Here is a 24642-nt window from a genome sequence, read left to right as displayed (position 1 = left end):
AGGCCACAAGGAGTTACTCTGAAACTCAATTTTTTTTAAGTCTTTACTAAATTGTTACAATACTGTTTCTGTTTCTGTTTGGTTTTTGGGCTTCAAGGCATGTAGGATCTTAGCTCCCTGACCAAAGATCAAACCCTCAACCCCTGAACTGGAAGATGAAATCTTAGCCACTGGACAACCAGGGAAGTCCATAAAACTCAAAATTTGATAAAATATTTTTATGATAATGTGCACAGTGTTTTTTTCATACTGTTCATGGGGTTCCACAGGACTGGAAAAGGTCAGTTTTCAGATTCATTCCAATCTCAAAGAAAGGCAATGCCAAAGAATGCTCAAACTACCTCACAATTGCACTTATTTCACATGCTAGCAAAGTGATGTTCAAAATTCTCCAAGCTAGGCTTCAACAGTGCATGAACTTCCAGATGTTCAAGCTGGATTTAGAAAAGACAGAGGAACCAGAGATCAAATTGTCAACATCTGCTGGATCATCAAAAAAAGCAAGAGAATTCCAAAAAAACATCTACTTCTGCTTTATTGACTATACCAAAGCCTTTGACTGCATGGATCACAACACTTGGAAAATTCTTAAAGAGATGGAAATACCAGACCACATGAGCTGCCTACTGAGAAATTTGTAAGCAGGTCAAGAAGCAACAGTTAGAGCTGTACATGGAACAAAAGAATGGTTCCAAATCAGTAAAGGAGTACATCAAGCCTGCATATTGTCACCCTGCTTATTTAATTTATATGCAGAGTACATTATGCGGAATGCTGGGTTGGATGAAGCACAAGCTGGAATCAAGATTGCTGGGGAAAATATCAATAACCTCAGATACACAGATGATACCACTCTTATGGCAGAAAGTGAAGAAGAACTAAAGAGTCTCTTGATGAAAGTCAAAGAGGAGAGTAAAAAAGTTGGCTTAAAGCACAACATTCAGGAAACTAAGATCATGTCATCTGGTCCCATCATATCATGGCAAATAGATGGGGAAACAATAGAAACACAAAAAGGCTTTATTTTGGGGGGCTCCAAAATCACTGCAGATGGTGACTGCAGCCATAAAATTAAAAGGCCCTTGTTCCTTGGAAGAAAAGCTATGACCAACCTAGACAGAATGTTAAAAAGCAGAGACATTACTTCTCCAACAAAGGTCCATCTAGTCAAAGCTCTGGTTTTTCCAGTGGTGATGTATGGATGTGAGAGTTGGACTGTAAAGAAAGCTGAGCACCAAAGAATTGATGCTTTTGAATTGTGGTGTTAGAGAAGACTCCTGAGAATCCCTTGGACTGCAAGGAGATCCAACCAGTAAATCCTAAAGGAAATCAGTCCTGAATATTCATTGAAAGGACTGATGCTGAAGCTGAAACTCCAATCCTTTGACCACCTGATTCGAAGAACTGACTCACTAGAAAAGACCCTGATGCTGGGAAAGATTGAAGGCAGGAGGAGAAGGAGATGACAGAAGATGAGATGGTTGGATGGCATCACTAACTCAATAGACATGAGTTTGAGTAAACTCCAGGAGTTGGTGATGGACATGGAGGAATGGCATGCTGCAGTCCACGGGGTTGCAAAGAGTCGGACACAACTGAGTGACTGAACTGAACTGAGCTGAATGCAGTGCTCTGGAGATAACGTTTAACTGACAGGAAGAGAAGAGAGATGGGGCATAATCCTTCTGTTTTGTCTTACAATCACAAGCCAAATTGATTTTTTTTTTTACATTTCATGTGTTTTGTTGTATGTAGATTTTAATGCAAGTGTCTCTGCAATGAACACTCAAGAGATAAGCTTAAGTCATGACTTACTTATTTTTTAACAAATGAACATGGTGCTAGTAATAAAAGTTTCAAGTCTCCCTCACCTTATATCTAAAATCAGGATAAGAAATGTACCTCCTAGGGACTGCAAGGAGATCAAACCAGTCAATCCTAAAGGAACTCAGTCTTGAATACTCATTAGAAGGACTGATGCTGACTGAAGCTCCAATACTTTGGCCACATGATGTGAAGAACCAACTAATTAGAAAATACCTTGATTCTGGGAAAGATTGAAAGCAGGAGGTGAATGGGATGACAGAGGACAAGATGGTGGGGTGGATAATTGACTCAATGGACATGAGTTTGAGCAAGCTCCGGGAGATAGTGAAGGACAGATAAGACTGGCGTGCTGCAAGCCATGGGGTCGCAAATAGTCAGACATGACTGAGTGACTGAACAACAACCCAGATCTATGAGGATCAAAAAAAAAATCACAAATTGAATAATTTTAGTGAAAATTTGTTTGTAGGAGTATTGCACATGCAAATAATGATGAAATTTAATTTTTGGACTACTCAATTTTTATCAACACTTCAGAAAAGTGAAAATTAAAAACAAAAACATTTCCCTGTCTCCATCTCTTTTTTATTTTCTTGCCCTTGTACTTATTTTAGAGCTATGATTATTAATAAAAATAACCACTGAGAAGTAAAACAGAAAAAAGAAAAAATCCACCAGTCTGGCAGTACTGATCTCAGCTCAAGCATGCATCCAAATGACTGGGAGAACTTTGTAAATGTAGATTGGGAAATGACAGAGTTGAGGTTCTGATTCAGTTTGTCTTCAGCTAAGCCATGGGATTTGTATTTCTAATAAGATTACAGGTGATACTGATGCTTCTGGTCCCTGGACCACACTTTTAGAAACACTGGTCTAGAGTAGACCTATTTTATCTGTTTGAAAAGCCTCCTTAGAAACTGAGTATTCAGTTTCAACTCCTCAGCATTTCTGAATTTCCTTCCAGGGTGAACCCGAACTACCCTTTTCTTTTGGAGGACCCGGTTCTTTGTGCCATTGCCAAAAAGCACAAGCAGACCCCAGCTCTGGTTGCCCTTCGCTACCAGATACAACGTGGGGTTGTGGTTCTGGCCAAGAGTTACAACAGGAAGCGGATCAAAGAGAACATGCAGGTGATGAAGAGTGGGGCTGTGGGCAGAGGGCTCTTAAGCAATATCCTTCACAAGGGTCATTCTTTGTCCAGCTCTCAGACTATCCCTGAGTCAAGACAAGTTACCTGTTTTTCTTGGTGCATGAATGCCTTGTGTGTGGTTCTAATGGTTTTCTCCTGCTGTGGCAACAGGAGAGGTGGCCTGGCTGGAGAGGGTTCAGGTTGGACAGAAAATAGAGATTTTATTTCCAGCACTGTATCAATTTATTCTGTCACCTCGTACAAATGACATCTTATTTTCTTCATTCTCAATTGACAAAATTATATTTGATTTTCATAGACTATTTAGGCTGCTCTAACAAAATATTTAAGATCGGGTGACTTAGAAACAACTGAAATTTGTTTCTCACAGTTCTAAAGCTGGAGGTCTGAGGTCAGGGTGCCTGTGTGATCAAGTAAGGGCCCTCCTCCAGGTCACAGGCTTTCCCTTGTATCTTAACATGGTGGAGGGGGCAACAGAGCTCTCCCAAGTCTTTTATATGAATATGATATTGTTTAAATCTCATTCTTGAGGGCTCCACCATCATGACCTAATCACCCTCAAAGGCTCTAATTCGTAATACCATCTCAGTGGGGTGAGGCCCCAACATGTGAATTTTGGGGCATACAAATTATAGCAGTGATCCTTAACTTAACAAATCATTGAGGTTTTGTTTTGCATTTTCCTAAATATTAATGTTTCATGTTCATGCATTTAATCTCCTTGAGTTTCTGCTTTTGCAAATTTCCTCTTCAATACTGTGCCCATTTTTGCAGAGTTATCTTTTGATTTGTGTGTAGGAGATCATTATCGTACCCTTAGCCATAGCTGTGCACGAAACTCTCCCCAGTTTCAAGATTTAATGCAAAGATCAGTTATGTGTGTCTCTTGATTCTGTGCTTTGGCAAACAGCCTGCACTCAGCTCAGCTGTGGTCCTCTTGGCTGGGCTCTCGTGCATTTGCAGTTCAATGCAGAGCATCTCAGGCGTCCTGCATTAGCAGGTGGCTGTGGCTCTTGTCAGAGGAGCCTGAACACTTCTCTGCATATATTTTCATATATATTTGGCTTAACTGTGGCAACTAACCTGTACTTCATCTCAGCACAGCACTATGCCCCCTCATCAGTGAATGGGGAAAAATCTTCTTCATATCTGGGCTCAGAACGGACTCACCACTTTTTTGGGGAGCAGGTTCTCAGTCTGGAGTGTCCAAAGACTGTGTGTTTGGAAAAAGAGGATTTTAGTTTGTTTTCTGTCTCAAGTGATTCACTTAGAAAGACTGATGCGCTGCAATGTTTGTGAGGTAGACAGCGAAGAAGAACATGTGGGAAGGAGAGATGAGAACTCAGCTGAGGCTCCCAGGCTTGCTCACCTGAAAGCTGAGGACAGACTCGGCTTCCCTGTTCCCTCTTCTGGTCTCCTCCATGGGAACTCCTCCAGTCCCTAGGGAGAGGACGACTCCTTGGAGGAGAGGTTAATGTTATTCTTCCTTCCTTCCAGGTGTTTGACTTTGAACTGACTCCAGAAGACATGAAAACAATCGATGGCATCAATAGAAATGTGAGGTATTATGAGTTTCTACTGTAAGTGACTTGCTGATGTTTCATACATACACTGTTTACTATAACAGGCAGGTCAGCAGCGGAATGAGGATTTTTAAAAGCTTAATTCTAGGAAGACAGTTCTGATTTCCAATGTAGGAGTAAACCAGCTGCTTCCTGTAGACCTCAGACCAGAGGTTTCCTCCAGGGTTCTGTCTCTGACCAATAGAAATGTAATTGCGGCCCATGAGAGCCCATCAGTAAAATCACCAGAGCTGATATTGTGGTGAATTCACTACTTTGTGCTCCTAATTACTGTGCCTGGTGCACCACCTTCAGGGCTGAGGAACCCAGTAGACACATGGAGCACAGTGCCTAGTACTTTAAAGCTCTATGAAAAAATGTTCATATTTAATTCTTTTTAAAATCGGGTGAAATGATCAGATTAATAGTGACTCTGTAATAATGAATCTGTCCTGGATTACATTCATGTTTGAAATTGAAAATGAAAGTGTTAGTTGTTCAGTTATATGCGACTCTTTTGTGACCCCATGGACCGTAGCCCCACCAGGTTCCTCTGTTCATGGAATGCTCCAAGCAAGAATATTGGAGTGGGTTGCCATTCCCTCCTCCAGGGGATCTTCCCAACCTAGGGATTGAACCCTGCTGTCCCATATTGCAGGCAGATTCTTTACAGTCTTAGATACCAGAGAAGCCCATATTCATTTTTATCATAACACAATTGTAAAATGTCATGTCAATGTTTTTATGGAGGGGAGTCCATGAAGGGCAACATGCATCAGTGCTGAGAACTCACAGTGGACCTGCCTCCACCCCTTCCTTCTAGTGTCTGGTGGATTTTCTCCCTAAACGGCATTTCTTTTCCAGGACACCATCCATTTATGTCATGTTTATCTCTTCATTGGGCTTTTTCCCCTATTACAACTCCCATGTCCTCATGCCTGTTATTTCACAAAGCTGAATTACCAGTCGATCATGAGCTTAACTGACCCTCTAGTGAGTGACTGCTGTGTCCTTAGCAGGACACACACAGGTAAGATCGTCTGGGTCTCTGGTTTCATGAGTCAAGACTCAACCCATTGTAACCTTTGTCCATCACCGGTCCATCCCCTGGGGAGCCTCTACATCCTGGACTTAGACTTATTTACTAATGCAGAATTCCAGCTAAAACTGCAGAAGGATGCCAGGATTGAAGAGACAGAAGACTAATAAGAGAGAAGTTGGAGGGGAGTTTAGAGAGAAGGGAACACAAATTAGTGATAAAATGAAGACAGTTTCAAATGAAAGATCTCAAAACTCCCCTTCTTGTTTGTAAAGCTATATCATAATTCTAAGAAAACACATGATAAAGGAATAAAATGTGTAAAGCTAATTTTCTGTACTCAAAAGATTTTAAGTATAAATCTATGTTCCCCTCATTAGTCTTGAATGCCTAGACTTATTTATCTTTGTGACTGTATGTCAACAACACAGCTCTTGGCACATGGATTTTCTCAGAATACATTTTTTAATGAACTGAATAGGAAAGGACAAATTTAGGGAAAAAAATCAAAACATGAGAAAAAACAGAAAATAGCAGTAATACTAACAAATGAATAATAAATGTTCTCATAAATTATAAATTAAGAAAGCAGTAATCATATTCGGTAGTTAAGATTATTTAGGTGTACTTAAAATCTCTTCAATAAATTGGAAATTCTTTAATGGAAGCACCCTGTATTTAGGGGGTGATGCTTGATATTTTTTTGATGGATGTATGAAAACAAGAGCAACTAATTCTTTAACTGTGATCATTCTCATCGTTTTGGGTCAAAAGTTACACCCAGGACTGAAATGACCTCCACAGTTAACCATAGGTCTTGTGTTATCATATAACTTGTAACCTGGGTCAAACTACCTGTCACCGTGGAGTGAATATTACATGTGAAGTTTGGGACTGGACGTGCAGGTGCTGTGTGCACATGGAGCAGACACCTGCATTTGTGCTTGTCGGGGGAGAAGGAGGGATGCGATTTGTAGATTTCAAGTTTTAGCCCATCATGACCACATCACAGAGTAATACTCGCTATGACAACATGACTGATTTAATAAATTAGTACTCCTCTTTCTCTTCCAGTATTATCGATCACCCTGAGTATCCATATTCTGAAGAATATTAACCATGAGATATCTACCATGCATTCTACTAGAATTTCTTGCTTCTAGGGCTGTGAAGAGCATTTCTGTACTTGGTGGAGGTGTTTAAAAGAAATGTCTGAACTTTTGAAAGCATGTTTTTATTAAAAAAAAACATTTTGTGAAATATAAAGACTTCAAATAAGGATATTAGTTTTGCCTGATAACAAAATATTTGGAAAATAAAAGGAAAATGATAAAAAAAATAAAGATAACATCTGATTAACCCATTTAATAACTTTGGTGTGTCTTCCTCTGTGGAAAAATACATCAGTCGACCTAAGAAAGAAATGGAAAATTTTATTCAAGTCAAATTTGAGAACTGTAACCCAGGAAACTCTGAGAACTGTTCTGTCCTCTAGAAGTCAGGCACAGGTATGGAAGGTTTTGAGACAGAGGGCTCTGCATTAAAAGATGTTATTAACAGTATACATAATCCAGATCTAAGCATCATCATGGTGGGTCATATGAGCCCTTACAAGGTCAAGAAGGAATTAACTTTTTAAAAAATTTCTCTACTATTTATTGCAAGTTCTTACAGCCCAAACTGCCAAAATACCAAGCAATTAAGTACAGAATCTTAAATTGAACCCAAATCTCCTAACTGCGATGTCTATGTTATTTGCACTACACCCAGCTACTTCCTAGAAATAATTCCATTTTACTTCACGTTGGCTTCACCTAGTGTTTTCATTATTTTAACATGACCTCTGAGATGCAAAGGACAGGTACCTACTCTACAAATAAGTAAAGCTAGGTTAAGAGAAGTTTAAATGACACACCAAAGATCACAGAGCTAGTAAAAGCTTACTTTCAAAAACACCCAGTATTCTTAAGACATTTTATTTACATGACATCACATATTTAAAAAATCAGAGCAGATTTAAACTCAGATCATACCAACACAAGGAGCAGCTTCATTTCAGATCTTTTATTTAATTAAGCCAAATTTCTTGTTCCTCCTCCACTCCTCTATGGTTGTCTCTATTGCAAACAATGGCATAGAAATCAGAAGAGGAGTCTGTCAGTGGGGATGTACCCCCAGGGGCTCAGGCAGCTCTTTGACGGTGATTTTCAGCAAATCTACATTCTGGGCCTGGATTCTCTTCATTTCTCTTTTAAAATATAAATTTATTTTTTTTAATTGGAGGCTAAATTACTTTACAATATTGTATTGGTTTTGCCATACATCAACATGAATCTGCCACAGGTGTACACGTGTTCCCCATTCTGAACCTCCCCTCCCACTTCCCTCCATACCAGCCCTCTGGGTCATCCCAGTGCACCAGCCCTAGTTCAGTTCAGTTCAGTTCAGTCTCTCAGTCGTGTCCGACTCTTTGCCACCCCATGAATCGCAGCACACCAGGCCTCCCTGTCCATCACCAACACCCGGAGTTCAATCAGACTCACGTCCATCGAGTCTGTGATGCCATCCAGCCATCTCATCCTCGGTCGTCCCCTTCTCCTCCTGCCCCCAATCCCTCTCAGCATCAGAGTCTTTTCCAATGAGTCAACTCTTCACATGAGGTGGCCAAAGTACTGGAGCGTCAGCTTTAGCATCATTCCTTCCAAAGAAATCCCAGGGTTGATCTCCTTCAGAATGGACTGGTTGGATCTCCTTGCAGTCCAAGGGACTCTCAAGAGTCTTTTCCAACACCACAGTTCAAACGCATCAATTCTTCAGCACTCAGCCTTCTTCACAGTCCAACTCTCACATCCATACATGACCACAGGAAAAACCATAGCCTTGACTAGACGGACATTAGTTGGCAAAGCAATGTCTCTGCTTTTGAATATACTATCTAGGTTGGTCATAACTTTTCTTCCATGGAGCAAGCATCTTTTAATTTGATGGCTGCAGTCACCATCTGCAGTGATTTTGGAGCCCAAAAAAATAAAGTCTGACACTTTCTACTGTTTCCCCATCTATTTCCCATGAAGTGATAGGACGGGATGCCATGATTTTCGTTTTCTGAATGTTGAGCTTTAAGCCAACTTTTTCGCTCTCCTCTTTCACTTTCATCAAGAGGCTTTTTAGTTCCTCTTCACTTTCTGCCATAAGGGTGGTGTCATCTGCATATCTGAGGCTATTGATATTTCTCCCGGCAATCTTGATTCCAGCTTATGTTTCTTTCAGCCCAGCGTTTCTCATGATGTACTCCTTGTATAAGTTAAATAAGCAGGGTGACAATATACAGCCTTGACATACTCCTTTTCCTATTTGGAACCAGTCTGTTGTTCCATGTCCAGTTCTAACTGTTGCTTCCTGACCTGCATACAAATTTCTCAAGAGGCAGGTTAGGTGGGCTGGTATTCCCATCTCTTTCAGAATTTTCCACAGTTTATTGTGATCCACACAGACAAAGGCTTTGGCATAGTCAACAAAGCAGAAATAGATGTTTTCCTGGAACTCACCAGCCCCAAGCATCCTGTATCATGCATCGAACCTGGACTGGCGATTTGTTTCACATATGATATTATACATGTTTCAATGCCATTCTCCCAAATCATCCCACCCTTGCCCTCTCCCACAGAGTCCAAAAGACTATTCTATACATCTGTGTCTTTTTTTGCTGTCTTGCATACAGGGTTATCGTTACCATCTTTCTAAATTCCATATATATGCATTAGTATACTGTATTGGTGTTTTTCTTTCTGGCTTACTTCACTCTGTATAATAGTCTCCAGTTTGGTACATATACACAATGGAATATTATTCAGCCATTAAAAAGAATACATTTGAATCAGTTCTAATGAGGTGAATGAAACAGAAATTTACATTTTTTGGAGCTGTCTTACTGATGCTGGGAGAAAGTTGCTCTTCATGGTTGAGCAGGTGTTTCCACTGATGGGGGAGGTCTGGTCCATGCATAATGCAGACACACAACTCACAGTGAGAAAGAGATGAGGCCAAAGGACAGGGAATAATTTTTTATGCCTAAAATTTTTTTGTCATGAAATAAATACATTTCATTTCATACTTTCATGACTTACCTATACAAATGTGTGTATGCTTATTTACAATTTGAAATCATCTTCAATATACAGGTTGTATACTTACTTTTATGACTATACAGTGGAAGTGAGAAATAGATTTAAGGGACTAAATCTGATAGACAGAGTACCTGATGAGCTATGGACAGAGGTTCATGACATTGTACAGGAGACAGGAATCAAGACCATCCCCAAGAAAAAGAAATGTAAAATAGCAAAATGGCTGTCTGAGGAGGACTTACAAATAGCTGTGAAAAGAAGGGAAACAAAAAGCAAAGGAAAAAAGGAAAGATATACTCATTTGAATGCAGAGTTCCAAAGAATAGCAAGGAGAGATAAGAAAGCCTTTCTCAGCTATCAGTGCAAAGAAATAGAGGAAAACAATAGAATGGGAAAGACTAGAGATCTCTTCAAGAAAATTAGAGATATCAAGGGAACATTTCATGCAAAGATAGGCTCAATAAAGAACAGAAATGGTAGGGACTTCACACAAGCAGACGATTTTAAGAAGAGGTGGCAAGAATACACAGAAGAACTGTACAAAAAAGCTCCTTGCAACCCAGAAAGTCACGATGGTGTGATCACTCACCTAGAGCCAGACATCCTGGAATGCGAATTCAAGTGGGCCTTAGGAAGCATCACTATGAACAAAGCTAATGGACGTGGTGGAATCCCAGTTAAGCTATTTCAAATCCTGAAAGATGATGCTGTGAAAGTGCTGTACTCAATATGCCAGCAAATTAGGAAAACTCAGCAGTGGCCACAGGACTGGAAAAGGTCAGTTTTCATTCCAATCCTAAAGAAAGGTAATGCCAAAGAATGCTCAAACTACCGCACAATTGCACTCATCTCACACGCTAATAAAGTGATGCTTAAAATTCTCCAAGCCAGGCTTTAGCAATGCGTGAACTGTGAACTTCCAGATAGTCAAGCTGGTTTTAGAAAAGGCAGAGGAACCAGAGATCAAATTGCCAACATCCGCTGGATCATGGAAAAAGCAAGAGTGTTCCAGAAAAACATCTATTTCTACTTTATCAGCTATGCCAAAGCCTTTGACTATGTGGATCATGATAAACTGTGGAAAATTCTGAAAGAGTTGGGAATACCAGACCACCTGACCTGCCTCTTGAGAAATCTGTATGCAGGTCAGGAAGCAACAATTAGAAGTGGTCATGGAACAACAGACTGTTTCCAAATAGGAAAAGGTGTATGTCAAGGCTGTATATTGTCACCTTACTTATTTAACTTATATAGAGTACATCATGAGAAACTCTGGGCTGGAAGAAACACAAGCTGGAATCAAGATTGCCAGGAGAAATATCAATAACCTCAGATATGCAAATGACACCACCCTTATGGCAGAAAGTGAAGAACTAAAGAGGCTCTTGATGAAAGTGAAAGAGGAAAGTGAAGAAGTTGGCTTAAAGCTCAACATTCAGAAAACAAAGATCATGGCATCCGGTCCCATCACTTCATGGGAAATAGATGGGGAAACAGTGGAAACAGTGGCTGGCTTTATTTTGGGGGGCTCCAAAATCACTGCAGATGGTGATTGCAGCCATGAAATTAAAAGACACTTACTCCTTGGAAGGAAAGTTATGACCAACCTAGACAGTATATTAAAAAGCAGAGACATTACTTTGTCAACAAAGGTGTGTCTAGTCAAGGCTCTGGTTTTTCCAGTGGTCATCTATGGATGTGAGAGTTGGACTCTAAAGAAAGCTGAGCACTGAAGAATTGATGCTTTTGAACTATGGTGTTGGACAAGAGTCTTGAGAGTCCCTTGGACAGCTAGGAGATCCAACTAGTCCATCTTAAAGGAGATTGATCAGTCCTAGGTGTTCATTGGAAGGACTGATGTTGAACCTGAAACTCCAATACTTTGGCCACCTGATGCGAAAAGCTGACTCATTTGCAAAGACCCTGATGCTGGGAAAAATTGAGGGCAGGAGGAGAAGGGGACAACAGAGGATGAGATGGTTGGATGACATCACTGACTCAATGGACATGGGTTTGGGTGGACTCCAGGAGTTGGTGATGGACAAGGAGGCCTGGCGTGCTGAGGTTCATGAGGTCACAAAGAGTTGGACATGACTGAGTGACTGAACTACAACAATACTTATTTTTTACTTAACATAAGTATTTTTCTAAGCTATCAAGTATTGCCTCATGGTTTCCAAGGGGGAAGGGGATGGGAGAGGGTTGGATTGGGAATTTGGGATGAGCAGATGCATATGAGGACCAGTGGGGGCCAGGGGGCCTATGTCATTAGGCTTTAGAAAGGAGTTTAGTCTCAGAGAAATGGAAAATAATACAGATTTTGAGCACAATAGCTACATGAGCTGACAGGTTAGAAGGACTTTAAGATCAAGAGTTAATTATCTTTATCTTATATAGATAAAGAAATTATCTGTAAAGATAATTAAAATAAAGAGATTGGAATGTTCCTGCATTACCTGGGTAAGCCTAGTGTCATCATGAATCTCTCATCCATGGGACCTGGGAGGGTTACAGTCACAGAAGAGGTGGTAATATAGGAGCTTTAGGTGAGAGATTCAGAGAGGCTATCAGTTCAGTTCAGTTACTCAGTCATGTCCGACTCTTTGCAACCCCATGGACTGCAGTATTCTAGGCTTCCCTATCCACCACCAACTTTCAGAGTTTACCCGAACTCATGTCCATTAAGTTGGTGATGCCATCCAACCATCTCATCCTCTGTCAACACCTTCTCCCCCTGCCTTCAATCTTTCCCAGCATCAGGGTCTTTTCTAATAAGTCAGCTCTTTGCATCAGGTGGCCAAAGGATTGGAGTTTCAGCTTCAGAATCAGTCCTTCCATTGAACACTCAGGACTGATCTCCTTTAGGATAGACTGGTTGGATCTCCTTGCAGTCCAAGGGACTCTCAAGAGTCTTCTCCAACAGCACAGTTCAAAAGCATCAATTCTTCAGTGCCCAGCTTTCTTTATAGTCCAACTCTCAGACCCTTACATGACTACTGGAAAAATCATAGCCTTAACTAGATGGTTTGTTGGCAAAGTGATGTCTCTGCTTTTTAATATGTTGTCTAGATTGGTCACAACTTTCCTTCCAAGGAGTAAGCGTCTTTTAATTTCATGGCTGCAGTCACCATCTACAGTGATTTTGGAGCCCCCCCAAAAAAAGTCAGCCACTGTTTCCACTGTTTCCCCATCTATTTGCCATAAAATGATGGGACCGGATACCATGATCTTAGTTTTCTGAATGTTGAGCTTTAAGCCAACTAAGCCAAAAAGGCTATGCAGATGGCTTTGAAGATGGTGAAATAGTACCCAAGGCAATAGATGAAGGAGTTCTCTAGGAGCTGGAAAAGGCAACCAAGTAGGTTTTTCCCTAAGAACTCAAGAAGAGATGCAGACCTGCTAGCTCACTGAATGCAAGGCTGGATTTTTGACCTCCCAGAATGTAACAGTATTGTTGTTTCAGGCCACAAAGCTTTGGCCATCTGTTGGAGCAGCAACAGTAACTAATACGGATGGGGTTCAAGCCAGCCCGCCTCTGTGGGCTGCATCATAGTTTCCCCTCTCTGGGGACTGTTCCTCTGATCTCAGAGGCAGGCAGTCATCTCCCCCAATAGGAACCTCATCTCTTGATTCCGCTTTCTTCTTCAGCAACTGCCAACACAGTATCAGCCTACTCACACCACTGAAAACTCACCAAACAAGACCACCTCCTAGAAACAAATAGTACTGGCCTCAAAATTTTACTTAAAAAAAAATCCACATAAATATACCATTTGATGAGTAAATATTTGCTGTTCTATGTACACTGAGGAGTCTCTTCAAGGGAGTGATTGAAGAGAAATAAAATTAATTATTTACTTGTGGCACAGGAGAATTCTTGTGTATAATTCAAGATTCCTCTTTTCTCCCTGCCTTCCTCTTGTCCTCTTTCTTCACTCTGAAAAGCATTTCTTGTTAAGATGAATAATATGAAAATTTACTTGCATGTGCCTCATCTAGTCAACATAGAATTGGTAGCTTCGACTAAAATAAGAAAATAAACAAACAAAAAATACTATACTTCAAAATAACTAAAATTATCTCTGTTCTGAGATGACATAATCATGTGTGTAGAAATCCATAAACATAAAATTTCTTTAAAAAACTGCTTAGAGCTAAAGAACAATTACAGCAATAGTGTAGGATAAAATGTCAACACAGAAAAATCATTTCCATTCTATATACAAATGATGAAGAACAGTCTGAAAAGAAAATTTAAAAAGCAATTTCATTGAAAATATTATCAAAAATACTCAGAAATAACCAAAAGAGAAAAGAAATGTATCATTTAAAAGTTTTGTTTGAAGGAAGTAAAGACACAAATATTAGCAAGTTAACCATGTTCATGAATATTAAAATGACAAGAGTGCCTGATGAACTATGGAATGAGGTTCATGACATTGTACAGGAGACAGGGATCAAGACCATCCACATGGAAAAGAAATGCAAAAAAGCAAAATGGCTATCTGGGGAGGCCTTACAAATAGCTGTGAAAAAAAGAGAGGCGAAAAGCAAAGGAGAAAAGGAAAGATATAAGCATCTGAATGCAGAGTTCCAAAGAATAGCAAGAAGAGGTAAGAAAGCCTTCTTCAGCGATCAATGCAAAGAAATAGAGGAAAAAAACAGAATGGGAAAGACTAGAGATCTCTTCAAGAAAATTAGAGATCCCAAGGGAACATTTCATGCAAAGATGGGCTCAATAAAGGACAGAAATGGTCTCGACCTAACAGAAGCAGAAGATATTAAGAAGAGGTGGCAAGAATACATGGAAGAACTGTACAAAAAAGATCTTCATGACCCAGATAATCATGATGATGTGATCACTAATCTAGAGCCAGACATCTTGGAAAGTGAAGTCAAGTGGACCTTAGAAAGCATCACTACAAACAAAGCTAGTGGAGGTGATGGAATTCCAGTTGAGCTGTTTCGAATCCTGAAAGATGATGCTGTGCAAGTGCTGCACTCAATATGCCAGCAAATTTGGAAAACTCAGCAGTGGCCACAGGACTGGAAAAGGTCAGTTTTCATTCCAATCCCAAAGAAAGTCAATGCCAAAGAATGCTCAAACTACTGCACAATTGCACTCATCTCACATGCTAATTAAGTAATGCTCAAAATTCTCCAAGCCAGGCTTCAGCAATATGTGAACCGTGAACTCCTTGATGTTCAAGCTGGTTTTAGAAAAGGCCCAGGAACCAGAGATCAAATTGCCAACATCTGCTGGATCATGGAAAAAGCAAGAGAGTTCCAGAAAAACATTTATTTCTGCTTTATTGACTATGCCAAAGCCTTTGTCTGTGTGGATCACAATAAACTGTGGAAAATTCTGAAAGAGATGGGAATACCAGCCCACCTAACCTGCCTCTTGAGAAATTTGTATGCAGGTCAGGAAGCAACAGTTAGAACTGGACATGGAACAACAGACTGGTTCCAAATAGGAAAAGGAGTATGTCAAGGCTGTATATTGTCACCCTGCTTATTTAACTTATACAAGGAGTACATCATGAAAAAGGCTGGACTGGAAGAAACACAATCAAGATTTCCGGGAGAAATAACAATAGCCTCAGATATGCAGATGACACCACCCTCATGGCAGAAAGTGAAGAGGAGCTACAAAGCTTCTTGATGAAAGTGAAAGAGGAGAGCGAAAAAGTTGGCTTAAAGCTCAACATTCAGAAAACGAAAATCATGGCATCCGGTCCCATCACTTCATGGGAAATAGATGGGGAAACAGTGGAAACAGTGTCAGACTTTATTTTTTGGGGCTCCAAAATCACTGCAGATGGTGACTGCAGCCATGAAATTAAAAGACGCTTACTCCTTGGAAGAAAAGTTATGACCAATCTAGATAGCATATTCAAAAGCAGGAACATTACTTTGCCGACTAAGGTCCATCTAGTCAAGGCTATGGTTTTTCCTGTGGTCATGTATGGATGTGAGAGTTGGACTGTGAAGAAGGCTGAGTGCTGAAGAATTGATGCTTTTGAACTGTGGGGTTGGAGAAGACTCTTGAGAGTCCCTTGGACTGCAAGGAGATCCAACCAGTCCATTCTGAAGGAGATCAGCCCTGGGATTTCTTTGGAAGGAATGATGCTAAAGCTGAAACTCCAGTACTTTGGCCATCTCATGCGAAGAGTCAACTCATTGGAAAAGACTCTAATGCTGGGAGGGATTGGGGGCAGGAGGAGAAGGGGACGACTGAGGATGAGATGGCTGGATGGCATCACGGACTCGATGGACGTGAGTCTGAGTGAACTCTGGGAGATGGTGATGGACAGGGAGGCCTGGTGTGCTGCGATTCATGGGGTCACAAAGAGTCGGACACGACTGAGCGACTAAACTGAACTGAACCAAAGTGATCTATACATTTGATAGAACTTTATACATACCCCAACATGTCTTGGAAAAGAAAAAATAAAAAGAGAGCACATTTAGGTTTCTCACAATTACAGATTTCAGAACTTACAACAAAGCTATTATCATCAAAATAATGTGAATAATAGCAAATATAAAGTGAGATATAAAGACCAGTGAAATAGAACAGAATACAAAAATTAACACAGATTAATGTTGTTTGACAAGGTTGCCTAAGACCATTTACGGGAAAAGTGCAGTCTTTTCAACAAACAATGCTGATAAAACTACACATCAATCTACAAAAGCATAAAGTTAGACCTGTCTATCTTAAACACAGACACATGTACACATAGACACCACATAACATGTCCAAGACCCAGACTTGTAAGATACAAGTATGAAAGCCTTAGAAGACAACATTGAGGAATGGTTTCATTACATTGGATTTGGCTATGATTTCTTGAGTACGTCACCAAAGGAAAAACTAAATAAATTAGCATTTGTCAAAATTCAAAAATTTTTCATGTCAAAGGAAATTATGAAGAAAGTGAGAAGTCAATCCACAGAATGAGATGACAATCTTTGCAAATTATATTTCTGATAGAGCTGAATGGAGTGGAACTTCCTGGAAACACACCCTAAAACCTTATCTCAAATTGCTTGACTCAGTTGCCAAGGTCATCTGGTGATCTTTGTTCATCAATACTTAATATTTCCAAAATTAATCTTCTGATTATCCCTCCTGGTGGTGCAAAATTTAAAGTTTTTTATATTTCCTCACTCTGAGTTTGTCTTGACTACCACCTTTTCTCTTCCCTACTGAATTCAAAGTGTTACGTAAGATCATTTGGATTTATATCTTGAACTGGCAGACTTGGACATGGTAGAAGTTTGAACAGCTGACACACAGGAATGGAAACACATTGTTCCACAAACATCAACCAAGCACTCTAGTGTATTCTCTCCACACCCTTCAGTAGCCACTTTTGTTTCTCTTTGACTCCAGTTTTCTACACAGTGCATCCCAAACCACAGTAACTGTGGGGACAGAATGATGGTAAGCTCCAGGTGACGGTGGCCCAGGTGCTTTGGTCACATTCCCCCAATCCTGCTTCCATTCCTCCCCTCCACGTCTCATAAGAACCACCTGTTCTTCTCTATCTTTGTATTTGTGCAGTTACCAGATCTCAGTGTTTGAGGGAACTTGAAGGCCAGTCACAGTCACAGAATAATTGTGATCAGATTGCAACAGGAATAAAGTGTTACATCAACAAACATCATATTTGTTATAGAAAGTGAAAGCGAAAATTGCTCAGTTGTGTCTGACTCTTTGTGTCCCCATGGACTATACAGCCCTTGGAATTCTCCAGGCCAGAATACTGGAGTGGGTAGCCTTTCCCTTCTCCAGGGGATATTCCCAACCCAGGGATCGAACCCAGGTCTCCCACATTGTGGGCAGATTCTTTACCAGCTGAACCACAAGGGAAACCCAAGAATACTGGAGTGGGTAGCCTACCCCTTCTTCAGCAGATCTTCCTGACCCAGGAATCAAACTGGGGTCTCTTGCCTTGCAGGCAGATTCTTTACCAACTGAGCTAGAAGGAGTTAATAGTAATGTATAAGAAATGCTCAGATTCGCAAGCTTTCAAGGAGCTCCTCTTAGGTAACGTGCATTCTAACATCTGCTGGATGTTCATCCACTCCATCTTCAATCAGAACAATTTCTTCAAGTTCTGGAGCAAGTACACCTATTGTTCTGGTAACCAGGAAAGTCTTCTCAATATAGTGTTAATGATTTCCACCCACAAATTCAGATGAAGAAGAAGAAAACACAGTTATTCATTCTTCTTGGAATTGATCTTTCTTGGAAAATTGTAGCTGAGGAACATACTCTAGTCTAGATACAGAACCAAAGCTTGGGAGTGCCCTCATCTTCAGGGACTAGCTCCACAGAGACAGCCATTGTCCCAAGTCCTTTTGTGCATTCAGGTCCAGCTGTCTGCATGGTGATCAGCTCAGCTCCAGAGGGAAAAGAGAGGGTTACTGCTTTGAGGTCTCAAAGTCTAATTGTTGATACAAAACAGAAACAAGAAAAAAGCTTAACATAATGGCCTATTGCGGATGGGGGAAAAGAGAGGGTTACTGCTTTGAGGTCTCAATGTCTAATTGTTGATACAAAACAGAAACAAGAAAAAAGCTTAACATAATGGCCTATTGCGGATGGAGGACATCTTGGATCTGTGCTGGGAGAAAAGACCTCCACTTCATAAGACCTTTTTTCTTATTCTGCAGACCACAGAGAGTCTCTCTCAGACAGTATCTGGAAAATTTCACAGGTGAATTTTGGCATTCACAGTAGAAACAGATATCAAGGACTATTGCTCAAATATACAGAAATTCAGGGTCATTTGTCTTACTTATTATTTGGTCACAAACTTTTGAAATTGCTTCTAATCAAGTCTATGTTCCTTATCTCTAAAACATCTTTAGTTCTCTCTTACAGGGAAGAACTGAGAGAGTCATTTCCTAGGCAGGTTGATAAGAAGTCTAGGGGTCCCCAAGGAGAGAGGGGTCTGGAATTCTCAAGGAGGAAGAAAGGACAAACTTTTTTTTTCCTTCTCTACATTCCTTAGGATTATATAACAACAATGTATTCTTCCTGAGGACAGTCTCCAGATTAAACCTTCTGGCTAATTCTGTAAATTATGGGAATAGACCTGCTCTTTACAAGGATTATATAACAACAATGTATTCTGCCTGAGGACAGTCTCTGGATTAAACCTTCTGGCTAATTCTGTTATGTAAATTATGGGAGTAGGTCTGGTGAGGTCTTTACAACCTCCAGACATTCTTTGGATTCATTGGAGAGTGTATAAACTCATTGCTAACACTAACAAGCGGGTACTCTTTCTGCCCTCTTCTGATGCCTATGTCGGAAGCTTTCCCTATCTCCTTTATACTTTAATAAAACTTTGTTACACAAAAGCTCTGAGTGATCAAGCCTCATCTCTGGCCCCGGATTGAATTCTTCTCCTCCGGGGGCTAAGAATCCCGGCGTCGTGATTCAACAACAACCTTTCAGAACCCTGACCTCATGGTTACACAACATCCAAGGAAGACAGCTCATTCATTACTCACCACCTAGCAAACACCAGATTTACTGTCACACGTATGCAACATAATAAAAAAGAGATGTCCCAAGGACTTGGGACAGTGGTTGTCTCTGTGGAGTTAGTCCCCGATGATGGGGTACTCCCAAGTCTTGGTTCTGTAGCAAGATTAGAGTATGTTTTTCAGCTACCATTTTCCAAGAAAGATCAGTTCCAAGAAGTATGAATAACTGTGTTTTTCTTTTCTATACCTCAGCATTTATTTGCCACAGAAACTGTATATCCTACAGAGAATGAGAAACAGATATTTTGGTTTTCTATCTCTTCAGAAATTAATTAAAATTACAACTACTTCCCCTTCACAAAGCATGGAAAACTGCTCTGCTCATGCCTCAGATCCGTGAAGCAGGGAAAAAAAAAAAAAGAAACAAAAATAACTTTAATCACAGACACACTGGAGCAGAAATGTTGTGTTGACGGAGCAACACCATCAACTATATTACCCAATAGTTTGAGTGATTGTTGTTTTCCAGGCAGCAGTCTTAATGATTCAAACACCCTATGAAGTAAATTCAACTATTAGCACATTTTACAGATAAAGAAACCACAGAGGTTATTGACTTGTCCAAGGCCACATGGAAGGTGATTGTTTTTGTTATTTTTGTAAACCTAAAGAGGCACTGTATTATATAAATGGTTATAAATTTTCCCTCCTTTTCTACTTCTTGCTTCCCCCCCTTATCTGATAACAGTGTGGGTAAGGTGGATAATTTTGAGAAGGGGCAAGGGAACATTGGCAGAAATTTTCTTGCCTTACATTTGAACTGTATAGAAAATGGGCAGCTACTTGGAAGAAAGGAGATGGCTTGAGCTCTGATTTTCCAAGTTTTCCCAAGGGCACCTCATGGGTAAGGTGTGCACACCTGTTCCAGCAGCACACCTGGACAGACACTGCAACTTGAGCAAGATGGGCTTGGCATTTGACACCTATGTGGGTCATGCCAGATATAACTCCACTCTTCTCCCAATGGACCACCTGAACCAGCATTTAAGGATCCTGTGGAAAGTCACCATGTCCGGCGCGGAAGTTATATAAAACTAGGTGGTCCTAGTTTCTCCCTCCTATGGAGGATGGTCAGAATTTGTCCCATGATCTCAGTTATCAGTTCAGTTCAGTTCAGTCGGTCAGTCGTGTCCGACTCTTTGCGACCCCATGAATCGCAGCACGCCAGGCCTCCCCGTCCATCACCATCTCCCGGAGTTCACTCACATCGAGTCCATGGTGCCATCCAGCCATCTCATCCTCGGTCGTCCCTTCTCCTCCTGCCCTGAATCCCTCCCAGCATCAGAGTCTTTTCCAATGAGTCAGCTCTTCGTATGAGGTGGCCAAAGTACTGGAGCTTCAGCTTTAGCATCATTCCTTCCAAAGCAATCCCAGGCCTGATCTCCTTCAGAATGGACTGGTTGGATCTCCCACAAGTGGGTGTGAGTAGGGTGAAGAATGCACTAGCTGGTGTCCCTTCCCTTGTGTGCTCTCTGATCCTGGACGTTGTTTGGATTTCAGCTGATGACTTTTCTTCTCTAGTCAGTCCTCTGAGTATTCAGCTCCCCTGCCTCTGTATCACTGAAGTCACTCATTCAAATGGCAGGTGTCTGGTCAGAATGTTGTGGAATTTTAATATCCAGACACACTCAAGAGCCATTACAGTGTTGCTGGTAGCGGTTTGGGGCTGCCCAATTCTTTCTTTGTAAGGAAGTTAACATTCCCTGATGTAATGCTATTTTCTAACCTTTGTCCTGTTCTAACCTTTGGCTCAGTCGTATTGTGTTCTGTCAAGAATCATGATGAATATAAGATTTCAACCTAATTTGTGAGCTAACAAATCAGCTTGCCCTGGTTTCACAGATGCTGGTAAAGGGAAAAAAAATTTATTATTCATAACAAATGCTGTAGCCAAATAAGTATCATTTTTCAGCTTTGTTGAGCCATAACTGACATGGAACATTGTATAGGATTAAGGTTTACAGGGTAATGAGTTCATGCACAGAGTATATTATGGAAATGTTCTCCACAACAAGGTGTGTTGTGCTAGTTCCTTGGGTTCCCATTTCTAAAGTTGGAGTGAAGTTCCCAGGTGATGCCTGAATATTCAGTGAGTTGAGTGACAGGAAAAAAACCTTGAGTCTAGAGATCCTGGGTCAATGAGAGTATGCTCTCAGCATCCCTCCTTTTCTCATGAGGAAGAGGTTTTCTTTACTTTACTGCACAGCAAACATGCCTTCCATGTCTCTGCCAGGAGCCACTGTCTCTATACTGCAAGGATGTTCACTGGACAAATGTCTTGAAAACTTAGTGTGGGATGAAGCGTGGTCAGAGTCTCTGCTTATCAGGTGCACGGAAATGTGAGAAACTGCAGGGTTATCTCTCAAGGGGAACTCTCCCACTCCTAACAGCTACATACTTTTGATTTTATCCATAGTCTTTATCTTCCACTAGACTATCAACTCAAGCCATTTAAAAATTTTATTTCCTGTTTTTGTTACTTATGGATAAAAGTGTCTGGCACATAAAATATTTTTAATAAAGTTTTGCTGTATGAATCTATGAATGAGTGGCAAAATATGCAAGAACTAATCAAAATGCTAGAGCAAACCCAAATGATGAAAGAATAAAGTACATTAAGACAATACACTACTCAAAACAAGCAAAATATAATACTGGATTTTTAAAATAATATTTGAGAGCTTCAGAAGATACTTAAGTCAAAAGGAAAGCATACAATTAACATGTTGCAGATTATCTGATTTGTAAATAAAATACAAATTCACACATTTGTCAAGGCTGATTGGGCTTCCCTTGTGGCTCAGATGGTAAGGAATATGTCTACAATGCAGGAGACCCAGGTTTTATCCCCGGGTTGGGAAGATACCCTGGAGAAGGGTATGGCAACCCACTCCAGTATTCTTGCCTGGAGAATCCGAAGAACAGAGGAGCCTGGCAGGCTATGGTCCATGGGGTTGCAAAGAGTTGGACACGACTGAGTGACTAATCACAACAGGCTAATTATAGGTTATATTTATTCTCTAACCTCTCCTTTCTTCCCCTAAATTCTGTAATTTGTATGTATGATTTTAATGATCAGGAAAGCAAACATTCTTGTCTTTTTCATTGAAATATAGTTGACAAAATATTCTATTATTTCAGATGTACAACTGAGTGATTCATTATTTTATAGATTATACTCCATTTCGAGTTATTATACATTATTGGATCTATTTCCTAGTATCCTAGGTTGTAGATTTTTTCCTTTCAGTACTTTAGAAACATGATGCCACACTGTTGTGCCTAATTTCTGCAGAATAATCAGCCGACAGCCTGGTGTCTTTTTCCTTGTATGTGACTCATCATTTTTCTCCTGCTGCCTTTAGACTCCTCTCTTTATCTTTAACTTCTGCCTTTCTAATTTTGATGTGTCTTGGTGTGGGCCTCTTTGGTTTTATCTTATTTGGGGCTCTCTGTGCATCTTGTACCTGGATAGCTTTTCCCTTCTGCAGGTTCAGGATATTTTTAGCCATAATTTCATCAAATGCCTTTTCTACCCCCTTCTCTCTCCCTCTTTCTTCTAGGACTCTTATCATGAGAATGTTAGTACACTTGATGTTGTCAGAGAGGCTTTTTAAACTGTTCTCTTTTTTAAAGTTTGTTTCCCTTTTTGCTGTCTTTAATGTTAATGCATGATTCACATATATCTCTCTTCCAGGTCACTTATAAATTTTTCTGTATTACCTAGTCTGCTACTAATTCCTTCTAGAGTGTTTTTTTTAATCTGAGTTATTGCATTATTCAGTTCTGACTGGTTATTTTTTTTAAAATATTTTTCAGTTACTTGTTAACAGTCTCACTGTATTCATTTACTCTTTTCCCTAGTTCAGTTAGCATTCTTATTACTGACACTTTCAATTCTGGTAAATTACTTTGGTAAGCAATACATCTGTTTCATTAGCTGATTTTGCAGGTGTTATTTTCTTATTCTTTCATTTGAGACAAATTCCTCTGTCTTTTCAATTTGTTTAACCTTCTCCATTTCTACGAAACTAGTTATCCATCCATGTCTTGCAGGTGTGTCCTTGTATGGGCACTGCCCACTCTGCCCAGCATGGGTGGCCCTCACTCCAGGGGGGGTGAACTGGATCCAGAGGCGCTGAGGGGGCATCTGTGGGCTGGGGGCACACAGGTTGCCCAGTAAACCAGCCCGAGTCTGAGCAGTGTCCTGCTGCCCCCTCAGCCTGTTCCAGGAGCAGGAGCAGGTGCGTGTCTCAGGAGAGGAGTCAGGTTCCCAGGCCTCCTGCAGGTCCCCTTGGGTTCACAGCAGCTGTGGGGCTGCGACCTCCTGGAGTCGTCCCAGGGCTGTGGTGCCCAGTGCGTGGTGCTCACAGGTCTCTCCAGGGAGGACCTCTGAGCCCCTGTTCCTCCTCCTCATCTGGGGCCCTCCCAGGGACTCAGTCCTGATCTGACGGCTTCTCTTCCCTTCCCACCCAGCTCCGTGGGGACAGTTCTTTACAGCCTTGGTGTGGACAAGGCTTTCTGCTGTGTCGTGTGTTTTCAGGCAATGGGATCCTGATGTGCTCCTGGGGAAGCTAAGCTCAGCATCCTACCTGGAGCTCCTCCCCAGGACAGTGTGTGACACTCACTGTGTGCTAAGTGTGGCTCCTGTGACTGTTCAAGAAGAGTCGGTGCCGGTTTATTTTCTTCCTTTCCTGGACTATGGTTTCCTTTTTCTTTCTCCTTTCCTTTCTCTCTTTATGTCATGTGTGTGTGTATGTGTTCCTGTGTGTGTTCACAGCTGGGTACTTGAAACAACAGGCAAACACTCACTGCTGGTAGATTTGTTTCATGTCCTGACAGTCCTTCACTAGTTTGCTTGGAATACTCCTAGTCCTGGGATCAGCCCAAAGGAAAACTGAGGACAACTTGGTTCATTTCTGAGTCATAATCTTGCCTGGCATATATGAACCTTTTTGATTCTCCTGAATTTATGATTGTTTTTGAAATGCCCTACTGTCCCCCAAATCCACACTCCAGTACTACTCAGGGTTTTACATGGTCTAGTCTATGTATCCACCCTTATCCTTTGTCCCTGGCCCCACATATGTGTAGTCCCCCTGTAGCTGTAATGAGATACCCCAGCTGCTCTTCAGTTTAAGCTTAACACATAGAATGAAACAGTCACCAGTCTCCAGGCAGCCCCTAAGTAGGTTGGAACATTGCAGATGAGGATTTCTGTGATCATTCTGGTTTCAGGGAGGCAACTGGGAGTTGAATAAGACTGCATTGCCCCAAGCAGAAGGGTACAGGTGGGTAAATCCATGATGAAATTTCCTGCCATTCTGTTCTGAATTTTCCTTAATTGGGTGTTCATTTGGTGTTGTT

At 40.9% G+C, this 24642-nt stretch overlaps 1 protein-coding gene across 3 annotated transcripts in view; it reads left to right on the top strand.

Moving 5' to 3' along the window:
- LOC120869467 (dihydrodiol dehydrogenase 3) overlaps positions 1-6939 on the top strand; it is a 167043-nt gene extending 160104 nt beyond the window's left edge. The window contains exons 7-9 of one of the 3 annotated variants that reach the window (XM_040248791.1): positions 2792-2957; positions 4475-4557; positions 6653-6939. In XM_040248791.1, coding sequence (XP_040104725.1) covers positions 2792-2957; positions 4475-4557; positions 6653-6695 — 292 coding nt within the window. In that variant the 3' untranslated portion in view covers positions 6696-6939. Of the gene's footprint in view, positions 1-2791; positions 2958-4474; positions 4558-6652 lie in introns of those variants that run through there. The other 2 variants (XM_040248790.1, XM_040248792.1) reach the window with 2 other exon arrangements.
- The last annotated feature ends 17703 nt before the right edge of the window (positions 6940-24642 follow it).

The sequence above is a fragment of the Oryx dammah genome, unplaced genomic scaffold, assembly GCF_014754425.2.
Source record: "Oryx dammah isolate SB20612 unplaced genomic scaffold, SCBI_Odam_1.1 HiC_scaffold_10, whole genome shotgun sequence".
NCBI classification, from domain to species: Eukaryota; Metazoa; Chordata; class Mammalia; order Artiodactyla; family Bovidae; genus Oryx; species Oryx dammah.
The sequence above is the reverse complement of the archived record's forward strand: the minus strand, read 5'-3'. Positions and strand labels throughout refer to the sequence as shown.